Below are 27,193 nucleotides of genomic sequence, written 5' to 3'. Positions count from 1 at the left end.
GGCGCCGGAACGTTCAGCAGTGCCTGACGTGGGACTGAGCGCCGCTCAATGATTCATATCCATTTCTTTCAATCATTAAAGGATAACTAAACCCTAAAATGTATTCCTTAATATCTGCTAGAGAATAACGAAGTGATGAACTTTACTTGCCTCGCACATCAGAACCGCGCGGGTTCATTACAGAGGAATCTCCGAGCCGCTTGGGACGGGACTTGTTATAATGAATAAGAATCCATCAAACATCGGCGAATGTTCAATAAATCTCTTTCAACATTGTGGCGTCAGATTTCCACTTTCCTGTGGTTTTTGAGAGTTTTTGTGTTTTATTATTGAACTCAATCAGAGGAGCCGTTTCCCCTCCCGCTGCCAATGTCTCATTTATGCGGTTGGTCAGGTTTTTATTCTCTCGCAGCCTAACTACTCTGTACTGGTGCAACCAAATGATATATGTCTCTCGGGGACTCTCGGCACCGGCGCACATATACGTGTCAGAAATCACCAATGAATGTCTAAGAACATTCATTAAAAACTAAAACCTACCTGAAAAACATTAGGCACCCCCTTCTGCCCCCCCTACCTGTACCCTACATTGTATCCCAATTACATTAGAATTAAACCAATCTGCCCAGTCTCAGCTTCCACAGGCACTCGCCCTACTTTCTAATTCCCCTTTTATTCGACTGCTGATCGCAAACCACGCCTCTTTATAGGGGTGGGGAGCTGGAGGATACTGGGGGAGCAGGGGGAGCCGCAGGAGGATGCGCGGGGGGGGCAGCTGGAGGATGCTGGAGGGGAGGTGGGTGGGGAAGCAGGGGTTGCCGCAGGAGGATGTTGGGGGGGGGAGCCGCAGGAGGATGCTGCGGGGGGGGGGGGGGTAGCTGGAGGATGCTGGGGAGGACACTGGTGGGGGGGGGAAGCTGGAGGATGCTGGGGAGGACGTGGGGGGGAGCTAGAGAACGCTGTCGGGGGCGGGAGGAAGCAGTGGGGGTGGGGCAGCAGGAAGCAGCGGGGAGTGGCCAGTAGTATGAGGACACTGGGGGAGGACCAGAAATGTTTTAGGGGGTCCCTGCCCTGGCACCAATGCAAAGCATAACCCCTGGCTACCAATGTTTTAGGGGGGCCCTGGTTACCAATTTTTTAGGGGGGCCTTGCTACCAATGTTTTAGGGGCACCAATGCAAAACATAACCCCTGGCTACCAATGTTTTATGGGGGCCTGGCTACCAATGTCTGTGTGTCCTTTGTACTGATGGGAGGGGTCACTTGGGGAAGGGCCATTGGGGGGCAGGGCATGCGAGGAGGTGGGGGGTCAAGAAAATTTTGTTGTGAGGGGCCCCGTGATTTCTGATGGCAGCCCTGTTAGTGAATGTTGTAAATTGGCTCTTTTACAATGCAGGGGGTAGAGTTCCCCTTTAACTTAACCCAGGATTAGGTTATGGTCTCTTCTCACTGTTAGAATGGTGCAGTGTATTAGGGCCCGGGTGAGTAAAAGTCATTCTGATTGGCCCCTGGGTTATCCGGTTTGCAGGGAATCAATGTGCAGTTGAATAAGGAGCATTCTCATTGGCCCCTGGGTTATCAGTGTCCCCTCCAGCCTTCTCTAATGAGAGTGTAAATAACTCATGACTTTAGCTGTGCAACCTCCTGCTACCAATTTAACCAATGGAGGGATTGCGTCTTGTCATCTCGGGGCCCCAGATTGCGTCTCCTCTGAGCCCTGCGCAGCAGCAGTCGCAATAAGCCCTGCAAGCAAGTTCATCTATTTTATTTGGCTTTGGCCTTTAATGCTGATAATTGTTTTATTCACTGCAATCGCATAGCAGCAGCGCGTCCGTAACATGTAATTAAGTGCAGGGAAAACAATAGGTTCCCTTAGCGGCGCCACCGCGCCATCAGCCTGCGTGCAGTGCATGCTGGGAAATAAGTTAGTTTAGGCTAGATAAACTCACATCCACGTGGGTGGAATTACATATATATATATATATATATATACATACACACTCAGCCTACAGTTTAATTCTCGAGGTGCACTCTAATGGCCGTAAAGGGGATATAAACCTATAATATATAACATTTTGCTTATTGGAAGCAAATGTAATTCTAATCAGCTTTGCATTATATATATCTTTAGACATTATTTGTAAAGGTGATTGCTACTAAAAGCATTATCTCTTTCCGTTTGCCTTTCTCTGCACTGCTGGTTCTGACTGCATGTAGCATTGAAACAATATTCTGATAGTCAGCTCCACTCCAGTACCCACAATGCCCTGCACACTTCAGCGACTAACTGACCTGTATAGGGGAATGATAGGATTCTGTAGTGGGCTGGAGGAGATCTGGCTTTTGTTACAGTGGTACATGTAGTTGGAACCCGCAGTGCAGATATAACAAGGGGCAGATGCTGCTTTTGATTGCAGAGACTGATTGACTTGGCCTTTAATTCTAATGTGTCTCTTTCCCTTCTTGCCCCCATTTCTTTGTGTCTTTCCACCTCCCAGATGGGATCAGCGTCAGTGGCCTCCAGATCTCCAGCCCATTTCGGCATGTTTCCAAACCCAGAGTGGAGAGTAAGCCTATCAACCAATCAGACAGCAAGAGCAGCGATTTCAACCACGTAAAGGTAACAATAAATAACATATAATAAATTGTATATAAGGGCAATGTCAAAAGGCCTGCCCCACATGGTGCTAATTTTGCCCAGTGACCCATAGCAACCAATAAGGTGTTTGCTTTTTAACAGGTGACCAGTAAATTCTACTTGGTTGCTATGGGTTACTGCTCCCGGGCAAAATTAGTGCCTTTTATTACATAACCCCCTTCGTCTCAGTGGAACAGAACCTTAGTGCCATTGAGTTGCACTTGTATTGGGTTTGAAGGTACCATTTACTTGGCACAGGTATCAGCAGTTAGAAATGTGTCGCTTTGTTTAAGCATTTAACTGACAGTCAGGAAAGTGTTAAAGGGGTTGTTCACCTTTGAGAGTAATATTCCGAGACAATTTGCAATTGGTCTTTATTTTTTATTATTTGTAGTTTTATAATCATTTCAATAATTGTTCAGCAACTCCCAGTTTGGAGTTATAACCGCTATCTGGTTGCTGGGGTCCACATTACCTTAGCAACCAGGAAGTGACTTGAATGAGAGACTGATATATGAATAGGAGAGGGACTGAAAAAAAAGTTATAAAAAGTAACAATAAAACTGGAGCCTCACAGAGCAGTAGGTTTTTAGTTGCCGGGGTCAGCGACCCCCATTTGAAAACTGCAAAGAGTTTGAAGAAAGCAAATAGTTCAAAAAACTTATAATGAAGACCAATTGAAAAGTTGCTTAGAATTGTTAATTCCGTAACATACTTAAAGTTAAATTAAAGGTGAACTGCCCCGTTAATAAACTGGGGAAATATTGCTGGAAACTGCTCTCTGGTTTACCCCATAGTTTGCAACCTAGGGGGTGCTATTCAGTTATTTGAACACAAGGGGGCTGTGTTGAGCTGCAGGCTTCAGACGGCTTCCTGCTGTACAATAATGAACTTACTGGTCAGGTGTCCAAACAAACTCCTCATTATTGTGTTGTGATATCAGTGCAGTAAGGAACAGAGCTGCATTATGGGAGAGTAATTGAGCCCATATAGGGGTTGTATTGGTGCAGCCTCTGATCGTCTTGTCCTTGTATTATCCGCCAGTGTTTGTAACTTGCCCTCTGTAGTCACTTTATTGTCTCCATTAATTACGCCATTGGGTTCATATAAACACAGCACTGGATAATGGTACAGTACATGGAATGTGGTTACATCTATGCCCCATAGAGCTTACAGTCTAATTGGGAATCTTACATGGCAGCAACAACTTGTTCATTGGGAATGCAGGGGGTTAAAAGGGTTGTGAGGGGCACACCCAACCCTTGGGTCTCCGGTTGGACAGCCCTGAGCTAGAGTCAGTTTTATGTATGTGTGTGTGTGTGTATGTATGTATGTATAACTTTATTTATAAAGCGCCACAAGGGTACGCAGCGCTGTACAATCTACACAATTACACACAGGGAGGACAAGTGTTATAATAAATACAATAAATAAGTATAAATACACAGGGAATAATTACCATGTGGTATGAGACACAGTAGGGGATATATATATATATATATATATATATACACACACACTAACCTAGCACTTTACTAGTTAAGTACTTTTATATCTCAATAGGGGGGTGGGATTGGGCCGGTGGAGCCCTGGTAAAACACCTGGTTGTCCCCGGCTCTCGCGGGCCTTCTGACCCAGACCCAATCCCCACTGGTGTTCCCCTGCTGATCTCCCTTCCCCAATCACGCTGAAGATAAGTATAATGTACGTGCACTCAGAGGGGAGGGGGTTGGCAGGCATTGGGGGGGCCCATAGCGGGGTGTGGGGTAGTGATGTTCGGGTCGACAAAAATTTGACCCTTTCCTCGCCCGAATATTTATATACCCATGCCTGATATATATACCATTGGTGTTGGGCTGCCCCACACATGACTAGTGTGGGGGCCCCTGGGATTGCACACCCTAGTGTGACCCTAATTAATTGTGTTGGGGGTGATTGTAACCCCCAGTGTAGGATTGTGGTACGAGTTTGGCACTCCCCAGTGATTTCCTTCCCTCCTACTAATTAAATATGAGAAATAGAACATTTGACTGGATTATTATTCCTATGACAAGTTTATTTCCATGCAGTTAATATCACATCACTGGTGTAACTGTGACCCGTCTGATACACAGGAGCTGTCACTCTGGGTTTTAGGAAGAGTCACAATGCGGTTCTACGAGACGGGCGCTAGGAATCATTTTGTGCCGCGCAGGCTTCATACAAAGGGAAGCGCCTGGGAGCGTTAGTGACAGGCTTTGCAGAACATTGTCAGAATGTCTCATTGATTCTATAATGCTAATTTTTGGCATTTAGATTCTTTTTGGTGCTTTTTTAGTATTCTGTTAGCGAGCCGACAATAAATCATTCCAGCTCTGCCTCCAACAAATGCATTTTTATCATTGGTTATCCTTAGATAGTACAGTATGGGGGTACAGCTTATTGTGTGCCCAGAACATTCCTTCTCTGTATATTTGTATTTATACATATGGGTAGGGAGTGCCATAGTGTTTCCCTTAGACAGTACAGTATGGGGGTACAGCTTATTGTGTGCCCAGAACATTCCTTCTCTGTATATTTGTATTTATACATATGGGTAGGGGGTGCCATAGTGTTTCCCTTAGACAGTACAGTATGGGGGTACAGCTTATTGTGTGCCCAGAACATTCCTTCTCTGTATATTTGTATTTATACATATGGGTAGGAGGTGCCATAGTGTTTCCCTTAGACAGTACAGTATGGGGGTACAGCTTATTGTGTGCCCAGAACATTCCGTCTCTGTATATTTGTATTTATACATATGGGTAGGGAGTGCCATAGTGTTTCCCTTAGACAGTACAGTATGGGGGTACAGCTTATTGTGTGCCCAGAACATTCCTTCTCTGTATATTTGTATTTATACATATGGGAGGGAGGTGCCATAGTGTTTCCCTTAGACAGTACAGTATGGGGGTACAGCTTATTGTGTGCCCAGAACATTCCTTCTCTGTATATTTGTATTTATACATATGGGTAGGAGGTGCCATAGTGTTTCCCTTAGACAGTACAGTATGGGGGTACAGCTTATTGTGTGCCCAGAACATTCCTTCTCTGTATATTTGTATTTATACATATGGGAGGGAGGTGCCATAATGTTTCCCTTAGACAGTACAGTATGGGGGTACAGCTTATTGTGTGCCCAGAACATTCCTTCTCTGTATATTTGTATTTATACATATGGGTAGGAGGTGCCATAGTGTTTCCCTTAGTAGTAGTGCAGCTCAGAAAAAAAATCCTATAATTAATGTATATTGAGCAGAATAACTGAGCGCATCTTAAATATTGTTGTACATTAAATGTCAGTAGATGGGTGTGACGGCCAGTAGCCAATAGGGTACTAACAGTGGTATTACTAACTGGCCCTCCCCACCCAACTGCATCCAATGGTGCTGCACTGCCTTATGGGAGAATCTCCGGCTATGCCCAGGGTGGCTGCATTATGCCCCTGGGTGCCAAAGTCTGTTAATCTGAAGGGCAGAGGGGGGAAATCCTTAGTACGAGTGGGTGGATTAGTGGGGTTCACTGCAGAGCGCACATACTGAATAACTGTATTAGTGTCTGGCTTTGACCCTGACCGTCTCATTGGTGAATCAGGATTTATTGTGTGATTGGATGAGGGGGAGGACAGATGAACCATACATTATGCCCAACGCCTGGCTTAAATATATCAGCTGTCAGTCCTACTCGCGGCTTGTATCAGAGCAAAGGGAATATACTGACTTTTTAGATTAAATTCTGAATTTCCCACTGTAACTTTAGGCACAACTGTAAGATAAATCAGCGCTGTCCCTTTAACATTATTGCCTATGGAGCTTCTGTTTAATTGCTCCGTGCCTCTCCCTGCTGCTATGAAGCATTTCCCAGACCCCCAAGGTAAAGCTATGGGGGGGCACACACACAAGGTTATTGCGCTCCCTACTGACTGTCACAGTTCTGAGTTCCCTTCTCTTCTCAGAGCCGTCCCTTCACTTTAGGGCTTTGAGTTTGCTGAGCCCCCAGGGGACACTGGTGTTTATGTGGAGTGAAACCGACCGTCCTAATGTGCCCGACTTTGGCTCCTGAAGCATTTAGTGGCTCTTATGTAATCTTCCCCAGAAAAGCATGGCAGCAGCACGCGAGAGACAGCTCCGAGACCTTCCTGCCTCGTGTCATCCCTCCATATCCCTCCATAACTCCAGTTAACCCTTGGACCTGATACAGATATTCTGTGTGTAGGATACAGTGGGACCTGATACAGATATTCTGTGTGTAGGATACAGTGGGGCTGATACAGATATTCTGTGTTTAGGATACAGTGGGGCTGATACAGATATTCTGTGTGTAGGATACAGTGGGGCTGATACAGATATTCTGTGTGTAGGATACAGTGGTACTGATACAGATATTCTGTGTGTAGGATACAGTGGGGCTGATACAGATATTCTGTGTGTAGGATACAGTGGGGCTGATACAGATATTCTGTGTGTAGGATACAGTGGTACTGATACAGATATTCTGTGTGTAGGATACAGTGGGACTGATACAGATATTCTGTGTGTAGGATACAGTGGGGCTGATACAGATATTCTGTGTGTAGGATACAGTGGGGCTGATACAGATATTCTGTGTGTAGGATACAGTGGGGCTGATACAGATATTCTGTGTGTAGGATACAGTGGTACTGATACAGATATTCTGTGTGTAGGATACAGTGGGGCTGATACAGATATTCTGTGTGTAGGATACAGTAGGGCTGATACAGATATTCTGTGTGTAGGATACAGTGGGGCTGATACAGATATTCTGTGTGTAGGATACAGTGGGGCTGATACAGATATTCTGTGTGTAGGATACAGTGGGGCTGATACAGATATTCTGTGTGTAGGATACAGTGGGACTGATACAGATATTCTGTGTGTAGGATACAGTGGGGCTGATACAGATATTCTGTGTGTAGGATACAGTGGGGCTGATACAGATATTCTGTGTGTAGGATACAGTGGGACTGATACAGATATTCTGTGTGTAGGATACAGTGGGGCTGATACAGATATACTGTGTGTAGGATACAGTGGGACTGATACAGATATTCTGTGTGTAGGATACAGTGGGGCTGATACAGATATTCTGTGTGTAGGATACAGTGGGACTGATACAGATATACTGTGTGTAGGATACAGTGGGGCTGATACAGATATTCTGTGTGTAGGATACAGTGGGGCTGATACAGATATTCTGTGTGTAGGATACAGTGGGGCTGATACAGATATTCTGTGTGTAGGATACAGTGGGACTGATACAGATATTCTGTGTGTAGGATACAGTGGGACTGATACAGATATTCTGTGTGTAGGATACAGTGGGGCTGATACAGATATACTGTGTGTAGGATACAGTGGGGCTGATACAGATATTCTGTGTGTAGGATACAGTGGGGCTGATACAGATATTCTGTGTGTAGGATACAGTGGGGCTGATACAGATATACTGTGTGTAGGATACAGTGGGACTGATACAGATATTCTGTGTGTAGGATACAGTGGGGCTGATACAGATATTCTGTGTGTAGGATACAGTGGTACTGATACAGATATTCTGTGTGTAGGATACAGTGGGGCTGATACAGATATTCTGTGTGTAGGATACAGTGGTACTGATACAGATATTCTGTGTGTAGGATACAGTGGGGCTGATACAGATATTCTGTGTGTAGGATACAGTGGGACTGATACAGATATTCTGTGTGTAGGATACAGTGGGACTGATACAGATATTCTGTGTGTAGGATACAGTGGGGCTGATACAGATATTCTGTGTGTAGGATACAGTGGGGCTGATACAGATATTCTGTGTGTAGGATACAGTGGGACTGATACAGATATTCTGTGTGTAGGATACAGTGGGACTGATACAGATATTCTGTGTGTAGGGTACAGTGGGACTGATACAGATATTCTGTGTGTAGGGTACAGTGGGACTGATACAGATATTCTGTGTGTAGGGTACAGTGGGGCTGATACAGATATTCTGTGTGTAGGATACAGTGGGGCTGATACAGATATTCTGTGTGTAGGATACAGTGGGACTGATACAGATATTCTGTGTGTAGGATACAGTGGGGCTGATACAGATATTCTGTGTGTAGGATACAGTGGGGCTGATACAGATATTCTGTGTGTAGGATACAGTGGGACTGATACAGATATTCTGTGTGTAGGATACAGTGGGGCTGATACAGATATTCTGTGTGTAGGATACAGTGGGGCTGATACAGATATTCTGTGTGTAGGATACAGTGGGGCTGATACAGATATTCTGTGTGTAGGATACAGTGGGGCTGATACAGATATTCTGTGTGTAGGATACAGTGGGGCTGATACAGATATTCTGTGTGTAGGATACAGTTGGGCTGATACAGATATTCTGTGTGTAGGATACAGTGCGACTGATACAGATATTCTGTGTGTAGGATACAGTGGGACTGATACAGATATTCTGTGTGTAGGATACAGTGGGGCTGATACAGATATTCTGTGTGTAGGATACAGTGGGACCTGATACAGATATTCTGTGTGTAGGATACAGTGGGGCTGATACAGATATTCTGTGTGTAGGATACAGTGGGGCTGATACAGATATTCTGTGTGTAGGATACAGTGGGGCTGATACAGATATTCTGTGTGTAGGATACAGTGGGGCTGATACAGATATTCTGTGTGTAGGATACAGTGGGACTGATACAGATATTCTGTGTGTAGGATACAGTGGGGCTGATACAGATATTCTGTGTGTAGGATACAGTGGGGCTGATACAGATATTCTGTGTGTAGGATACAGTGGGGCTGATACAGATATTCTGTGTGTAGGATACAGTGGGGCTGATACAGATATTCTGTGTGTAGGATACAGTGGGGCTGATACAGATATTCTGTGTGTAGGATACAGTGGGGCTGATACAGATATTCTGTGTGTAGGATACAGTGGGGCTGATACAGATATTCTGTGTGTAGGATACAGTGGGGCTGATACAGATATTCTGTGTGTAGGATACAGTGGGGCTGATACGGATATTCTGTGTGTAGGATACAGTGGGGCTGATACAGATATTCTGTGTGTAGGATACAGTGGGACTGATACAGATATTCTGTGTGTAGAACATTAAAGAAATACAATATTTATTTTATTTACAGTGTAAGTAAAATTTATTTTGCTTGACAGACACAATATAAATATATTTGAAATGATTTATTAGGGTAATAGTTCCCCTTTAATGTCACACACATTCAGGCCCTTTACGGCTATGTGGTTTTTTTTTTACCGGCAATGGTTCCCTAGTGATTTCAATAGCAGTGGCTTAGCCCCGGCCCCCGGGCACTGCCCCTTTGCCATATACATCCCTTCAGTTGTTTAAATTAATTTGTTTATTTCCCAGTTGCCCTTCTGTTAATTACAGGCGGATTAGAAAGCGATGATGGGGGGGGGGCACGACACGCACATCACACGGCTGTTTGCTGCCCAATCATCATAATCCTTCTCCGTTCCAATAGTGACATCATTTTCTTTCCTATTATAGAAATTAATTCTGGGGGTTTGAGTCACATGTCAGTCAGAGGCTACAGAAGGGATTTGGGGTCAGGCTGGGGGTGAGGCCCCCGGGTACCCGGGCACGGATGCCTGCCAGCGGCTGATGTGCTCATGTAAATCGCTCCTGACATTCCCTGGCCCTTCCAATTGCTTCATCAGAAGCGTTCCACGGCGGCACAGCTCTGCCATCTGCTAGGAACACAGCAGCACCGGCTGGGAGGGAGCGCGAGCACCGGGCAATCTGATTGGCAGCCTGTGTAAATGAAATATTTAATGACGGCGCTTTGGTGCCCATATGTTTCTGCACTCGTGTTCTGAATGTAAGTGTCACGGTATGAACATGGCATTGGCATCATCTGCCCTGTCATGTAATGTCCCAGATTTCACATTCAGCACATTTTCCTCCTCTTTCAGCTAACCTATTGTTTCTCCTACTCCCATGTAACTGGAGGAGTCCCAAGCCGGACTTGGATTTCTTACTATTGAGTGCTATTCTGATACCTACTGGGAGCTGCTATCTTGCTCCCTTCCCATTGTTCTGCTGATCGGCTGCTGGGGGTGAGGGGGGGGGGTATCACTCCAACTTGCAGCGCAGCAGTAAAGTGTGCCTGAGTCTGAGCTTTCAGCCAGCGCTACACATTAGAACTGCTTTCAGCTAACCTATTGTTTCTCCTACTCCCATGTAACTGGAGGAGTCCCAAGCCGGACTTGGATTTCTTACTATTGAGTGCTATTCTGATACCTACTGGGAGCTGCTATCTTGCTCCCTTCCCATTGTTCTGCTGATCGGCTGCTGGGGGTGAGGGGGGGGGGGTATCACTCCAACTTGCAGCGCAGCAGTAAAGTGTGCCTGAGTCTGAGCTTTCAGCCAGCGCTACACATTAGAACTGCTTTCAGCTAACCTATTGTTTCTCCTACTCCCATGTAACTGGAGGAGTCCCAAGCCGGACTTGGATTTCTTACTATTGAGTGCTATTCTGATACCTACTGGGAGCTGCTATCTTGCTCCCTTCCCATTGTTCTACTGATCGGCTGCTGGGGGTGAGGGGGGGGATATCACTCCAACTCGCAGCGCAGCAGTAAAGTGTGCCTGAGTCTGAGCTTTCAGCCAGCGCTACACATTAGAACTGCTGAGCAGTCCTGGTAGGAAGCACAAGGTCTGGCAGTGGAAAGGTTAATAATTCGTTTTTTGCTTGCCCATGGAAATATTCATTTGGTACATATTTGGTTTTCCTGTGAATACAGCAGTTAAGAGGTTAAAAGTTGCCATTTACTGCATAGTAAGGCAGGATACTGTCAGGAGATTGGCTTCTAACTGTGTGATATTGTGTATAGTAAGGCAAGGTGTGCTTATATCACTTTATATTGGCCCCTATCTGAGTGATATTGTGTATAGTAAGGCAAGGTGTGCCTGTATCACTTTATATTGGCCCCTATCTGAGTGATACTGTGTATACTAAGGCAAGGTGTGCCTGTATTGCTTTATATTGGCCTCTATCTGAGTGATACTGTGTATAGTAAGGCAAGGTGTGCCTGTATCACTTTATATTGACTTCTAACTGTGTGATACTGTGTATAGTAAGGCAAGGTGTGCCTGTATCACTTTATATTGACTTCTAACTGTGTGATATTGTGTATAGTAAGGCAAGGTGTGCCTGTATCACTTTATATTGACTTCTAACTGTGTGATATTGTGTATAGTAAGGCAAGGTGTGCCTGTATTGCTTTATATTGGCCCCTATCTGAGTGATACTGTGTATAGTAAGGCAAGGTGTGCCTGTATCACTTTATATTGGCCCCTATCTGAGTGATACTGTGTATAGTAAGGCAAGGTGTGCCTGTATCACTTTATATTGGCCTCTATCTGAGTGATATTGTGTATAGTAAGGCAAGGTGTGCCTGTATTGCTTTATATTGGCCTCTATCTGAGTCATACTGTGTATAGTAAGGCAAGGTGTGCCTGTATCACTTTATATTGGCCCCTATCTGAGTGATATTGTGTATAGTAAGGCAAGGTGTGCCTGTATCACTTTATATTGGCCCCTATCTGAGTGATACTGTGTATAGTAAGGCAAGGCGTGCCTGTATCACTTTATATTGGCCTCTATCTGAGTGATATTGTGTATAGTAAGGCAAGGTGTGCCTGTATTGCTTTATATTGGCCTCTATCTGAGTCATACTGTGTATAGTAAGGCAAGGTGTGCCTGTATCACTTTATATTGGCCCCTATCTGAGTGATACTGTGTATAGTAAGGCAAGGTGTGCCTGTATCACTTTATATTGGCCTCTATCTGAGTGATATTGTGTATAGTAAGGCAAGGTGTGCCTGTATTGCTTTATATTGGCCTCTATCTGAGTGATATTGTGTATAGTAAGGCAAGGTGTGCCTGTATCACTTTATATTGGCCCCTATCTGAGTGATACTGTGTATAGTAAGGCAAGGTGTGCCTGTATCACTTTATATTGGCCCCTATCTGAGTCATACTGTGTATAGTAAGGCAAGGTATGCCTGTATCACTTTATATTGGCCCCTATCTGAGTCATACTGTGTATAGTAAGGCAAGGTGTGCCTGTATTGCTTTATATTGGCCTCTATCTGAGTGATACTGTGTATAGTAAGGCAAGGTATGCCTGTATTACTGTAGGGGGTGGGGGCAGGGGTGGCAGGGCAGATAGAGGACAGGAGGGACCCAGAGGTGGCGGAGCTGCCATGGGATTGGGTGCAGTGCCTGATGTGCCCGGTATAATGATCAGCATTGCAGGGAGAGGATTGGCTGTTGGAGTGAGAGGGGAAAGGTTTCGGTGAGGACACGGCGCTTCCCTCCCGCACCGCAGGGCTATATTTAGCTGCCTTTGTCCCCCTCCCGCTGTTTAAAGATTCATGGCAGCTGCTAATAGGGATATTTATATCTGCTCTGTCAGCTGGCGAGGGGGGGGGGAGAGAAATCAGATTCTCCACTTGCAACCAGCTGCCATGGTTACCATTAACCCTTTCAGCCAAACAGTCTTCCATGTCTGTGCCGGGGGTTTCATCTCTCCAGTTGAATTGTTATGGGGAAAGGAACAGGGGAGGCAGCACCTACATCGCTAGGGCCCCCAGCAGCACTGAATATGGCACCTTCCAGCCAGCCAATCCTGGGGCACAGATTAGTAATTTACCCACAATCTACTTCCTGGTAAATTTGTAATCCCTCATAGTTCTGTCCTATACTGCCCCTTTATACCCCTGATCCACCCCCGTGTCACCTTCCCACTCCTCACACTGATCCTCTTCTCTCATATCCTGGCTGGCATAGGGATTCCCCTGTACTTAGCACAATTCAGCAGGAACAGCCCCCTAAAGTTTGCTCATAGCCTGTACAGAGAGATACCATAAAACTATGGCACATAGGGATTCCCCTGTACTAAGCACAATTCAGCAGGAACAGCCCACTATGTTTGCTCATAGCCTGTACAGAGAGATACCATAAAACTATGGCATATAGGGATTCCCCTGTACTAAGCACAATTCAGCAGGAACAGCCCCCTAAGTTTGCTCATAGCCTGTACAGAGAGATACCATAAAACTATGGCACATAGGGATTCCCCTGTACTAAGCACAATTCAGCAGGAACAGCCCCCTAAGTTTGCTCATAGCCTGTACAGAGAGATCCCATAAGACTATGGCACATAGGGATTCCCCTGTACTAAGCACAATTCAGCAGGAACAGCCCCCTAAGTTTGCTCATAGCCTGTACAGAGAGATCCCATAAAACTATGGCAGATAGGGATTTCCCTGTACTAAGCACAATTCAGCAGGAACAGCCCCCTAAGTTTGCTCATAGCCTGTACAGAGAGATACCATAAAACTATGGCACATAGGGATTCCCCTGTACTAAGCACAATTCAGCAGGAACAGCCCCCTAAGTTTGCTCATAGCCTGTACAGAGAGATACCATAAAACTATGGCACATAGGGATTCCCCTGTACTAAGCACAATTCAGCAGGAACAGCCCCCTAAGTTTGCTCATAGCCTGTACAGAGAGATACCATAAAACTATGGCAGCATAGGGATTCCCCTGTACTAAGCACAATTCAGCAGGAACAGCCCCCTAAGTTTGCTCATAGCCTGTACAGAGAGATACCATAAAACTATGGCAGATAGGGATTCCCCTGTACTAAGCACAATTCAGCAGGAACAGCCCCCTAAAGTTTGCTCATAGCCTGTACAGAGAGATACCATAAAACTATGGCACATAGGGATTCCCCTGTACTAAGCACAATTCAGCAGGAACAGCCCACTATGTTTGCTCATAGCCTGTACAGAGAGATACCATAAAACTATGGCATATAGGGATTCCCCTGTACTAAGCACAATTCAGCAGGAACAGCCCCCTAAGTTTGCTCATAGCCTGTACAGAGAGATACCATAAAACTATGGCACATAGGGATTCCCCTGTACTAAGCACAATTCAGCAGGAACAGCCCCCTAAGTTTGCTCATAGCCTGTACAGAGAGATCCCATAAGACTATGGCACATAGGGATTCCCCTGTACTAAGCACAATTCAGCAGGAACAGCCCCCTAAGTTTGCTCATAGCCTGTACAGAGAGATCCCATAAAACTATGGCAGATAGGGATTTCCCTGTACTAAGCACAATTCAGCAGGAACAGCCCCCTAAGTTTGCTCATAGCCTGTACAGAGAGATACCATAAAACTATGGCACATAGGGATTCCCCTGTACTAAGCACAATTCAGCAGGAACAGCCCCCTAAGTTTGCTCATAGCCTGTACAGAGAGATACCATAAAACTATGGCACATAGGGATTCCCCTGTACTAAGCACAATTCAGCAGGAACAGCCCCCTAAGTTTGCTCATAGCCTGTACAGAGAGATCCCATAAGACTATGGCACATAGGGATTCCCCTGTACTAAGCACAATTCAGCAGGAACAGCCCCCTAAGTTTGCTCATAGCCTGTACAGAGAGATCCCATAAAACTATGGCAGATAGGGATTTCCCTGTACTAAGCACAATTCAGCAGGAACAGCCCCCTAAGTTTGCTCATAGCCTGTACAGAGAGATACCATAAAACTATGGCAGCATAGGGATTCCCCTGTACTAAGCACAATTCAGCAGGAACAGCCCCCTAAGTTTGCTCATAGCCTGTACAGAGAGATACCATAAAACTATGGCAGATAGGGATTCCCCTGTACTAAGCACAATTCAGCAGGAACAGCCCCCTAAGTTTGCTCATAGCCTGTACAGAGAGATACCATAAAACTATGGCAGATAGGGATTCCCCTGTAGTAAGCACAATTCAGCAGGAACAGCCCCCTAAGTTTGCTCATAGCCTGTACAGAGAGATCCCATAAAACTATGGCAGATAGGGATTTCCCTGTACTAAGCACAATGCAGCAGGAACAGCCCCCTAAGTTTGCTCATAGCCTGGACAGAGAGATCCCATAAAACTATGGCAGATAGGGATTCCCCTGTAGTAAGCACAATTCAGCAGGAACAGCCCCCTAAGTTTGCTCATAGCCTGTACAGAGAGATCCCATAAAACTATGGCAGATATGGATTCCCCTGTAGTAAGCACAACTCAGCAGGAACAGCCCCCTAAGTTTGCTCATAGCCTTGACAGAGAGATCCCATAAAACTATGGCAGATAGGGATTCCCCTGTAGTAAGCACAATTCAGCAGGAACAGCCCCCTAAGTTTGCTCATAGCCTGTACAGAGAGATCCCATAAATCTATGGCAGATAGGGATTTCCCTGTACTAAGCACAATTCAGCAGGAACAGCCCCCTAAGTTTGCTCATAGCCTGTACAGAGAGATCCCATAAAACTATGGCAGATAGGGATTTCCCTGTACTAAGCACAATTCAGCAGGAACAGCCCCCTAAGTTTGCTCATAGCCTGTACAGAGAGATCCCATAAAACTATGGCAGATAGGGATTTCCCTGTACTAAGCACAATTCAGCAGGAACAGCCCCCTAAGTTTGCTCATAGCCTGTACAGAGAGATCCATAAAACTATGGCACATAGGGATTCCCCTGTACTAAGCACAATTCAGCAGGAACAGCCCCCTAAGTTTGCTCATAGCCTGTACAGAGAGACCCCATAAAACTATGGCACATAGGGATTCCCCTGTACTAAGCACAATTCAGCAGGAACAGCCCCCTAAGTTTGCTCATAGCCTGTACAGAGAGATACCATAAAACTATGGCACATAGGGATTCCCCTGTACTAAGCACAATTCAGCAGGAACAGCCCCCTAAGTTTGCTCATAGCCTTTACAGAGAGATACCATAAAACTATGGCACATAGGGATTCCCCTGTACTAAGCACAATTCAGCAGGAACAGCCCCCTAAGTTTGCTCATAGCCTGTACAGAGAGATACCATAAAACTATGGCACATAGGGATTCCCCTGTACTAAGCACAATTCAGCAGGAACAGCCCCCTAAGTTTGATCATAGCCTGTACAGAGAGATACCATAAAACTATGGCAGATAGGGATTCCCCTGTACTAAGCACAATTCAGCAGGAACAGCCCCCTAAGTTTGCTCATAGCCTGTACAGAGAGATACCATAAAACTATGGCAGATAGGGATTCCCCTGTACTAAGCACAATTCAGCAGGAACAGCCCCCTAAGTTTGCTCATAGCCTGTACAGAGAGATACCATAAAACTATGGCAGATAGGGATTCCCCTGTAGTAAGCACAATTCAGCAGGAACAGCCCCCTAAGTTTGCTCATAGCCTGTACAGAGAGATCCCATAAAACTATGGCAGATAGGGATTTCCCTGTACTAAGCACAATGCAGCAGGAACAGCCCCCTAAGTTTGCTCATAGCCTGGACAGAGAGATCCCATAAAACTATGGCAGATAGGGATTCCCCTGTAGTAAGCACAATTCAGCAGGAACAGCCCCCTAAGTTTGCTCATAGCCTGTACAGAGAGATCCCATAAAACTATGGCAGATATGGATTCCCCTGTAGTAAGCACAACTCAGCAGGAACAGCCCCCTAAGTTTGCTCATAGCCTTGACAGAGAGATCCCATAAAACTATGGCAGATAGGGATTCCCCTGTAGTAAGCACAATTCAGCAGGAACAGCCCCCTAAGTTTGCTCATAGCCTGTACAGAGAGATCCCATAAAACTATGGCAGATAGGGATTTCCCTGTACTAAGCACAATTCAGCAGGAACAGCCCCCTAAGTTTGCTCATAGCCTGTACAGAGAGATCCCATAAAACTATGGCAGATAGGGATTTCCCTGTACTAAGCACAATTCAGCAGGAACAGCCCCCTAAGTTTGCTCATAGCCTGTACAGAGAGATCCCATAAAACTATGGCAGATAGGGATTTCCCTGTACTAAGCACAATTCAGCAGGAACAGCCCCCTAAGTTTGATCATAGCCTGTACAGAGAGATCCCATAAAACTATGGCAGATAGGGATTTCCCTGTACTAAGCACAATTCAGCAGGAACAGCCCCCTAAGTTTGCTCATAGCCTGTACAGAGAGATCCCATAAAACTATGGCAGATAGGGATTTCCCTGTACTAAGCACAATTCAGCAGGAACAGCCCCCTAAGTTTGCTCATAGCCTGTACAGAGAGATCCCATAAAACTATGGCACATAGGGATTCCCCTGTACTAAGCACAATTCAGCAGGAACAGCCCCCTAAGTTTGCTCATAGCCTGTACAGAGAGATCCCATAAAACTATGGCAGATAGGGATTTCCCTGTACTAAGCACAATTCAGCAGGAACAGCCCCCTAAGTTTGCTCATAGCCTGTACAGAGAGATCCCATAAAACTATGGCACATAGGGATTCCCCTGTACTAAGCACAATTCAGCAGGAACAGCCCCCTAAGTTTGCTCATAGCCTGTACAGAGAGACCCCATAAAACTATGGCACATAGGGATTCCCCTGTACTAAGCACAATTCAGCAGGAACAGCCCCCTAAGTTTGCTCATAGCCTGTACAGAGAGATACCATAAAACTATGGCACATAGGGATTCCCCTGTACTAAGCACAATTCAGCAGGAACAGCCCCCTAAGTTTGCTCATAGCCTTTACAGAGAGATACCATAAAACTATGGCACATAGGGATTCCCCTGTACTAAGCACAATTCAGCAGGAACAGCCCCCTAAGTTTGCTCATAGCCTGTACAGAGAGATACCATAAAACTATGGCACATAGGGATTCCCCTGTACTAAGCACAATTCAGCAGGAACAGCCCCCTAAGTTTGCTCATAGCCTGTACAGAGAGATACCATAAAACTATGGCAGATAGGGATTCCCCTGTACTAAGCACAATTCAGCAGGAACAGCCCCCTAAGTTTGCTCATAGCCTGTACAGAGAGATACCATAAAACTATGGCACATAGGGATTCCCCTGTACTAAGACCAAAGGAAAATCTGAAGTTTCTAAGAAGCAGTTTTACAAAAGAAGAAATGAATAAATCTGCAAGAGACGCAGGAAAGGATGGGAAACAGATTATTTACCCAAGAGTTTTCTGCAAATAATACCATCATTTTTCAGATAAGCTAATGATACATGAGGCTGTAATTGGTTGCGCTTCATTTAATCCTTAGGAGGAATTAATCACTAAAACATTTAATTCCGCTCTTGTTTAACATTTCCCAAATACTAGATATCTAATTATTCCCAGAGATGGTGTTTGCCTGTGTATAGTAAGCCAAGGCGCACAGACTGACTGCAAATATAGATTTCAGTAATAATAAGACAGAAAACAATCTGCTCAACTTGTCTTTGAAGCTTGCAGTCTAGTCAAATAATAATAATAATATTATTAATAGTCACAGTTTGTTCCTTTTGGCTGCTCCATAACTGGGCCATCTAGACTAACAGGTTCACAGCAGGATAGGAGCCACACTGTGGTTACTAAGGATGCACAGAATCAAGGATTTGGTTCAGGATTCGGCCAAGATTTGACCTGTTTCAGCAGGATTTGGATCTGGCCAAATCCATGTGCCGGGCTGAACTGAATCTGAATCCTTCAAATCACGTGACTTTTTGTTACATAAACATCATATTTTTTTCACTCCACACAAAGCATGTCACTCTCTTTATCCCCTTCTGTGTCATCATTTGTATATGCAAGTTAGGATTCGCTTTGGTATTCTGCCAAATCTTTCATAAGGGGTTCACGGTTTGGCTGGATCCCACACTAGTGGATTCGGTACATCCCTAATGTTTACTAAATATAATATGTGCTTTGTTGTTTATCTGCTACCCTCCCCCCCCATCATGAGACCCCCTGTAATGTAAAGTAGGACAAGATGGTGACTGTAGGACAAGATGAAGACACAAAAGCAAGATGGAGAAGATAAAGCAAGATGGAGAAGGCAAGGCAAGATCGAGGCAGTAGGACAAGATACAGACATAAAAGAAAGATGGAGGCAGTAGGACAAGTTGAAGACATAACAGAAAGATGGAGGCAGTAGGACAAGTTGAAGACATAAAAGAAAGATGGAGGCAGTAGGATAAGTTGAAGACATAAAAGAAAGATGGAGGCAGTAGGACAAGTTGAAGACATAAAAGAAAGATGGAGGCAGTAGGACAATTTGAAGACAGAATAGAAAGATGGAGGCAGTAGGACAAGATGAAGACATAAAAGAAAGATGGCGGCAGTAGGGCAAGATGGAGACAGTAGGACAAGATGAAGACATAAAAGAAAGATGGAGGCAGTAGGGCAAGATGAAGAAATAAAAGAAAGATGGAGGCAGTAGGACAAGATGGAGGCTTTAAAGCAAGATAGAGACAGCAGAGAATGAAAACTGCATGAACACAACTCCCAGCACCCCCTGAGAGCAAGAGGGTTTTGTAATGTAATAATAGTTGAATGGTCAGAGGTCGGGCAGTCTTTTCTTTTATAAATAATGGACCCCCAGTCTGTTTGGCACATGTCCCATGACCCCAAGATGCCGCCTGTTTGTAACAGACTGTTACACTGCCACCAACCAAGTGTACTTAATGCCATAAATTATACATGGAATCAGCCTCCCCCTGCCAGCGGCCAGTTAATATTTTATGCACCTGAATAACTGGTGGGCTCTAATGTTCTACTCATTGGCCCTGATATCTGGTCTGTCATGTGTGATGTACCGCCTCGCTATGTAATCATGGCTGAGTGCCCCTCCTCCCACAATCCCCTGCATTATGTCATTACTCTCTGTCCGTGCAAAGCACATTTCGGAACCAAACCCGACGGCTACACTCTTTAGAGCAGTGTTACCCGATTGAGTTGCCTTTGGTTCTGTTGCATTATGGGATATTCCATAGGAAAAGGTTGGTCAGTGTTATATTGAAGTGCCAGGGGCCCACTGTAAGGAACTATTGGGACTTGAACCCTACTGAGGAACCTCAGCAACAGGAGTTCCCGTTATTCTGTTACTATATCTTACAGTGCCGTGTAGCCTTATTCTCCCGTCTTTTGCCAGGTGTTGGCAATTACTCATTTTGTTCCCTTTAATAGGTCCCTCCCCTGTTTGGCCCTTGTTGGATCATTTTGCTAATTTTGCTAATTTTGTTAGTCTGTATCCTGAGTTGTCCCAGACCTTGTTATGCCAAGTGCTGTTCCTGAGTTCCTGGTAATCCGTGTTCCGGTACCTTGAGTTTCTAGTAAAGTTCTGTGCTGAAGATCCCTTGCTCCTGTCTCCTGGTACCTTGCTTGGTACCTAGCCATGGGGCTTCAACCTAATGGGGTCAACCCACACTGCCTGGACTTCCCTGACTTCCTCCAACCCACTCTTTCCTCCTCTCTCCAATCATCTGCTTTCTTCTCATGTTATTGTCTCATCTGTTCTGGTCCCTCCATTTGTGTTACTTTTCCCATATTCCTTTATTCTGTTTTCTCCCTTTCTGTTCTCCTCTTCTGCATCTTTTTTGTATAACAGAGGTTTCCAGATGTTTTTAGTTTGAGCCTCCATCGGAGGCCCAGAGTTTGGTCAGACCCCCTTAGCTCATTACGGTGTTACAGATATAGGGTGGTATTTAGGGGTTGGCTGATGACTTATGGAGGCGTGTTTATAAAAAGGTGGCCATACGTTGGCTGATTCTCTTTGGTATTTGACAGGTCGGCCCATGGGCCCGAGCATACTGTATAACTGGCCATTGGCAATATTGTTCCTTTCATTTGGAGCAGAAATGATCATCTTCACTCCTTCTCTGCCAGTGCACCATTCTCTGGATAACATGTGGAATCAACTTTTCAAACACATCTGATCAATGGATGACCAATATCTATAGTTCAGATATATAATTGGGGTTGCCCACCCAACATACACCTACTGGGAATCAGCAGAAAAGAAGATGGGGGGCACCTTTGGGGGCACAGACCTCTGTTAATGGGCTGGGGAGCCCTGGGCTGGTACAGAAGCCCACAACACAATGTGCTTGTTGCTTTAGTTAAGCTTTAGTCGCCCTCCCTCCTTCCCCAAACTCCATTTTTAACATGATATTTCCTTACAAGACACTGCCCTAAATAACAATCATAATTACAAGTGAGTCGCCGGCATCAGCAGTAAAAGGCAATTTCCCTCCTGCCTGAGCCTGACGGATGCGCGCCGAGGTAGCGATTTCTCCTGTCTGCCCGAATCAGCGTTACATTATAGGGATCAAAGCAACAGGGAGCGAAAGCGCATTGGGTTAAAGGCACAAGGGCCCCTTTTAGCTGTTACACCTGGGAATAAATGGTTGGAATTCTTGCTGCCTCTGCATCAGGGTTCTGACCCGGTCCAGACCCAAAGTGCTGCCATAATGAGAATGTATTAATCTGCTGCCTGTTGGGTACCCACACAGCACGGTGGGCATTGGGGGGGCAGCAGGGAGCAGAGAGCCATTCTATAGCATAACTATCCCAGTGCAATTCATTTTGTATCATAATTCCTTACAAAAGCCCACAGTTGCCTGACAGTCCCATTCACATGGAGGGCAATAAGGGTGACACTTTAGTGCCAAGTGACTGGACAATTTTCCAGTCGAAGAAATGGCCGGTTTGCCCACAGGCCAATGAGGAGTGCCATGTCGGGCTCGGTGGGCTCCATGCTGCAAAATGACCTGCGTTCCTCTGAATTCAGATCAATACCTGCCCTGGAGATGCTCAATGGCTGATTTTAGTTACTGGATCTCATTAGCGTTTCCATTTCCCATCTTTCTAAAGGCCAGTGCTGTCCAATAGGAACCTCCCAGAGAGAAATATGGCCAAATGTTACCATTTATAAAATGGTGTCTGATATAAATATTTCCTGTTGAGCCAGACGCCCAGAAAAATAATTTCTTTACCTGAACCCCCTCCTCCCCCCGATCAGCTTTATCTTAATAGAGATTGCGTTTATCTTTTTATCTTTCTCCAAATGACTCGGAAACCCGCCGGAGGTTTCATTTCCAAGAGCGAGGGATCAAACGGACTGTCGGGGGGCATGTTTTATTGATCCCTGATAAAGGTTAGCGCTGGGAAAGTGCCCGCTATTTATCATGCTTGTATTTTAATATTTCATATAATGGCCCAGTCCTTGGCTTTATTTAGTGACGCACACACAGTCCTCTCTTCCAGGCTTGTGTCCCAGCTGCTCCTTGGGATACTTTGCTCCAGAACAGACAAATTCAACCCCAAATTGCTAGCTACAAGTTGAGGGGGGATAATTGGAACCCCAAAACAGTTTAACTGCTTATCTTCTCAGTGTCTTCTGGATTTGCAGCAGCAGAGCCCTATCCGAAACCCTATTCCCTTCTTTTAATAGGTTGCAACCTAGTGACCAATAGCAAGAGCCTTCCTTTATATGGGAACGGTGGTGGTGCTGGGGGGATAACAGATATATAGTATACTCATAGATATATACAAATTATATTAAATAATATATATGTATACAGGGTTGTCATCCCATCAGGAATCATGGGGTCCTGACGGGACTCCTTAGTGTGTATATATTCACAGAGAGAGAGAGAGAGAGAGTCTTCATATTGCAGATAGTAAGATAGATATATTCAGTTGCCACCAATGCAAGCATGGGTGGGCACATCCCAAAAATAGCAGGTCATGCTCTAAAGTCTTCTGTATAATATGCAGTAATGCCCCAGTCTGCCCAGTTATACCCCAGTGGCCTGCCTGGCTATTCCTATCAGCCTATTCTCTCTGCCCCTTTTACATTACTCTGGTATATCCTCTCTAATATTGGCAAACTAAACTGGGCCTGTCCCTTTCTAGGGTGTTGATTTTGGTTAAGGGGGACAAGATTTCCTATACCGACTCTTTATTAAAGGGAAACTACACCCCCAGAATGAATACATAACCAACAGACAGTTTATATTATGTTAAGTGGCCTATTAAAGACTCTCCCCAAACTGGAATATATATATCAGTAAATATTGCCCTTTTACATCCTTTCCCTTGAGCCGCCATTTAGTGATGGGCTGTGTGCTCCCTCAGAGATCAGCTGACAGGAAGTGATGCAGCTCTAACTGCAACAGGAAGTAGTGTGGGAGCAAAAGGCAGAACTCTGGCCATTCATTGGCTGATAGGGCCTAGCATGTATGTGTGCCTTGGCTTGTTTGTGTGCACTGTGACTCCTATGATCCCAGGGGGCGGCCCTTAGTACCTAAAATGGCAGTTTCCTATTTAGGATTACCCAATGGCACATACTGCTAAACAAGTATATTTATATGAAAATGGTTTATTTAGATGAAGCAGGGTTTTACATATGAGCTGTTTATACAATATATTTGTATAGAGACCTACATTGTTTGGGGGTATAGTTTCCCTTTAAACCATAGAGGAATGCACATCCTTCTGGCAGAATAATCTGCTAAAATACAAAGTTGCAGGGGGGGGGGGGGGCAATAGAAACAATGTAGGTATAAGAGTTATGGAAGGGTTAATGATCTGACCAGTGGGGGCTACACATGTCCCACTGATTTCATTAAGATCCAAGAGCTCATTACAAAACCATTTGATTGGATTTGGTTAGTGTAAGATCAAGAGCACATTTAGCTCTGAAAATAGCCCTTACATGTCTCCCATTAGCGGCCGCCTGTTCCTTCTCCTCTGTAAGTGGCAGCCATTAATATTCCGACTGTTCCCGTATAATGAGCAACCTCCCTTTTATATTGCAACAAAGAAACAAGTCGCAACGAGATCAATGCCTCGTTATTAAGGACGGCCACCTGTTAAATTGTGTGTTAATTGCCTCCCGTTAAAATGCCAGGCAGCATATTGCGTACATGTTCCTCTTATTCAATTACTCGCGAGCAATTTCTCCATTTCATTAAGGCGTTTTCATTTAGCGTCTTCATGGGAGATGGAACCATGATGTTAATTATATGTGTATCCATGGAGAGAAATTGCATTTATGTTTATGACGTCCTTTTTAATTATTCATTGAGTGATACAGCTGCACCAAACTCCCCAAATGATATGTGAAGAGAGGCCGCGGGAAGGCTGTGGGGCAGCACACACCTGGACGGGGCGCAAGTAGGGTCAGATATGTGGGTGGCAGAATAGTGTTACCAGCTGTCATGGGTTTGCTCTATGCCTGCTTTCCTTTCTAAATAATTCAGGACTAAGGGCCATTAAGCTCCTCTCCCATTTGCATTTGTCTAATAGAAATACTTTACAAATCAACCATTTAGGTTAGGGTGAGAAGAGCAACAAGGTACCCAAAAGCCCTTCCTTCTACCTGAGATGCAATATAAAGCCTTCTGAGACTATAAGGTGTTTGTATTCTTTCATTCCCCATTATACACACATAGCACTACCTTTAGACCAGTAATGGGAGGCCTGAAGCATGATTTAAATAAATATGGGTGGAGACATGCAAATTATTATGTTCTATCACTAGAGCCATACAGGCCGATAATACAGAGCCATAAATCCACATTTGCAGACAGCAAGATACCTTGGGCAAGATGTTGGAACATGGCTTCTGAGGAGGTTGGAATTTTAGGGTAACCATTAAAGTTAGGGTGAGAAGGGCCACAAGGAGCTGAAAAGCCCTTCCTTCTACCTGAGATGCAATATAAAGCCTTCTGAGACTATAAGGTGTTTGTATTCATCATTCCCCATTATACACACATTGCACTGTATTTAGACCAGTAATGGGAGGCCTAAAGCATGATTTAAATAAATATGGGTGGAGACATGCAAATTCTCATGTTATATCCCTAGAGCCATACAGGCTGATAATACAGAGCCATAAATCCACATTTGCAGACAGCAAGATACCTTGGGCAAGATGTTGGAACATGGCTTCTGAGGGGGTTGGAATTTTAGGGTAACCATTAAAGTTAGGGTGAGAAGGGCCACAAGGAGCTGAAAAGCCCTTCCTTCTACCTGAGATGCAATATAAAGCCTTCTGAGACGATAAGGTGTTTGTATTCTTTCATTCCCCATTCTACACACATTGCACTGTATTTAGACCAGTAATGGGAGGCCTAAAGCATGATTTAAAGACATTTGGGTGGAGACATGCAAATTATTATGTTATATCCCTAGAGCCATACAGGCTGATAATACAGAGCCATAAATCCAAATTGGCAGACAGCAAGAGATCTTGTGCGACATGTTTAAACATGGCTCCTGAAGGGGTTGGACTTTTAGAGTAACCATTAAAGTTAGGGTGAGAAGGGCCAAATGGAGCCCCAAAGCCCCATACTAACAGAAGGATTAATAGAACTATAAACAGGTGAATGTTTGTTTTTCATAGCTTCTGTAACGGTGTAACAAGATTAGCTTGCAGATTCAGCATTGCACTTGCTCTCCATTGTTCTCTTCTTTTAATGCCAGAGCCTTTCTACTATAAAGAAGAGCAGTTCCAAAAATTAAAATTAATATAAGCTCCATCTCCCTGAAAATTCTGAAATATTCAAGTTACTCTTCACTATAATAATCAGCAATTTCTCTCTTCATGCAGGAGGTGGAGTCAGGTTTTGATTGACAGGTCTAATACATCCTTTGAAAGGGTTTTCCTAGAGGATATATTAAAGCTAAAGGCTCTGATGAGGATCCCGTTTCTCTACATGCAGGATTTGTGCTGGAGTCAGACATGTTGTTAGATTTGTTTGTGCTGGAGTCGGTTATTTGAGCTGCCGCTAATATACCTGCTAGGAAAGGGAGCCCCCCTCAAAAGATGTATTAGACTCACCTGTCAATCAAAATTTGACCCCCACTTTTGCATGAAGAGACAATGAAGAGAATTATTCAGAGAATAATGAAGAGTAACTTGATTATTTCAGAAACAGGCCAGCATTTCTTACTGATTATATTTAGAAAGACTCATTTTCCTTAAGATAAAGCTTATATTACATTTCAATTTTAGTGATAGTTCCCCTTTAAGCTGTTTAGCTGTTCCCATTTCATGACTCCTTTTAAGAGTTACCACTTGGTGGGGTAAAAATAATGGCATATATTTTGGCATTTGGGTGGTGTAACCCTGCCCCCCACACACACGGATTATATCGGGGATTGTGAAGCACATCATTAAATAGCACTTAAGCAGAAAGGCCCAGTGGTAAATAATGTTACACAACTTAATATATAGGCCCCTATTCGCTTTGTGCCAGATTAACTCACAGTGCAGGGATGCCCCTATTGCCAGTTACTGTGCACTCGCTCTCTATGAGGGTTCTTACTGTTTCATAAATCCTCAGTAAATGGGTTTGCATTGTATTGATTGGTGTTACAATGAATGGCTGATGCTCCTCAATTGCAGGCTCAAAGCTCATATTGAATTATTTAATAGCTGGAATATTTTCTAATAACTTGGATTTAATGTCTCATTCTGCTTCTCGTTGCCTCTCTTCAACTCAATATTCTATCATAGGCAAGTACTGGATATACTCAGCGGGTATTGCAGATCCAGCCTAGATATACAAGGCCAAGCGCTGTGGGTAAGAAACACAGTGGGTCAAACAGTATGTGCAAAGGACGCGCCATATCCAGCATAGATACCCTGGGCACATGTCAGATTC

At 44.6% G+C, this 27,193-nt stretch overlaps 1 protein-coding gene across 2 annotated transcripts in view; it reads left to right on the top strand.

The window, feature by feature from the left end:
• The window catches only part of trappc9 (trafficking protein particle complex 9), a 287,181-nt gene that overhangs the window by 71,577 nt on the left and 188,411 nt on the right, over positions 1 to 27,193 (top strand). For both annotated transcript variants that reach the window (NM_001142140.1, XM_012964380.3), the window contains 1 exon segment: positions 2,498 to 2,619. In NM_001142140.1, coding sequence (NP_001135612.1) covers positions 2,498 to 2,619 — 122 coding nt within the window.

This window comes from Xenopus tropicalis, chromosome 6 (assembly GCF_000004195.4).
Source record: "Xenopus tropicalis strain Nigerian chromosome 6, UCB_Xtro_10.0, whole genome shotgun sequence".
NCBI classification, from domain to species: Eukaryota; Metazoa; Chordata; class Amphibia; order Anura; family Pipidae; genus Xenopus; species Xenopus tropicalis.
The sequence above is the reverse complement of the archived record's forward strand: the minus strand, read 5'-3'. Positions and strand labels throughout refer to the sequence as shown.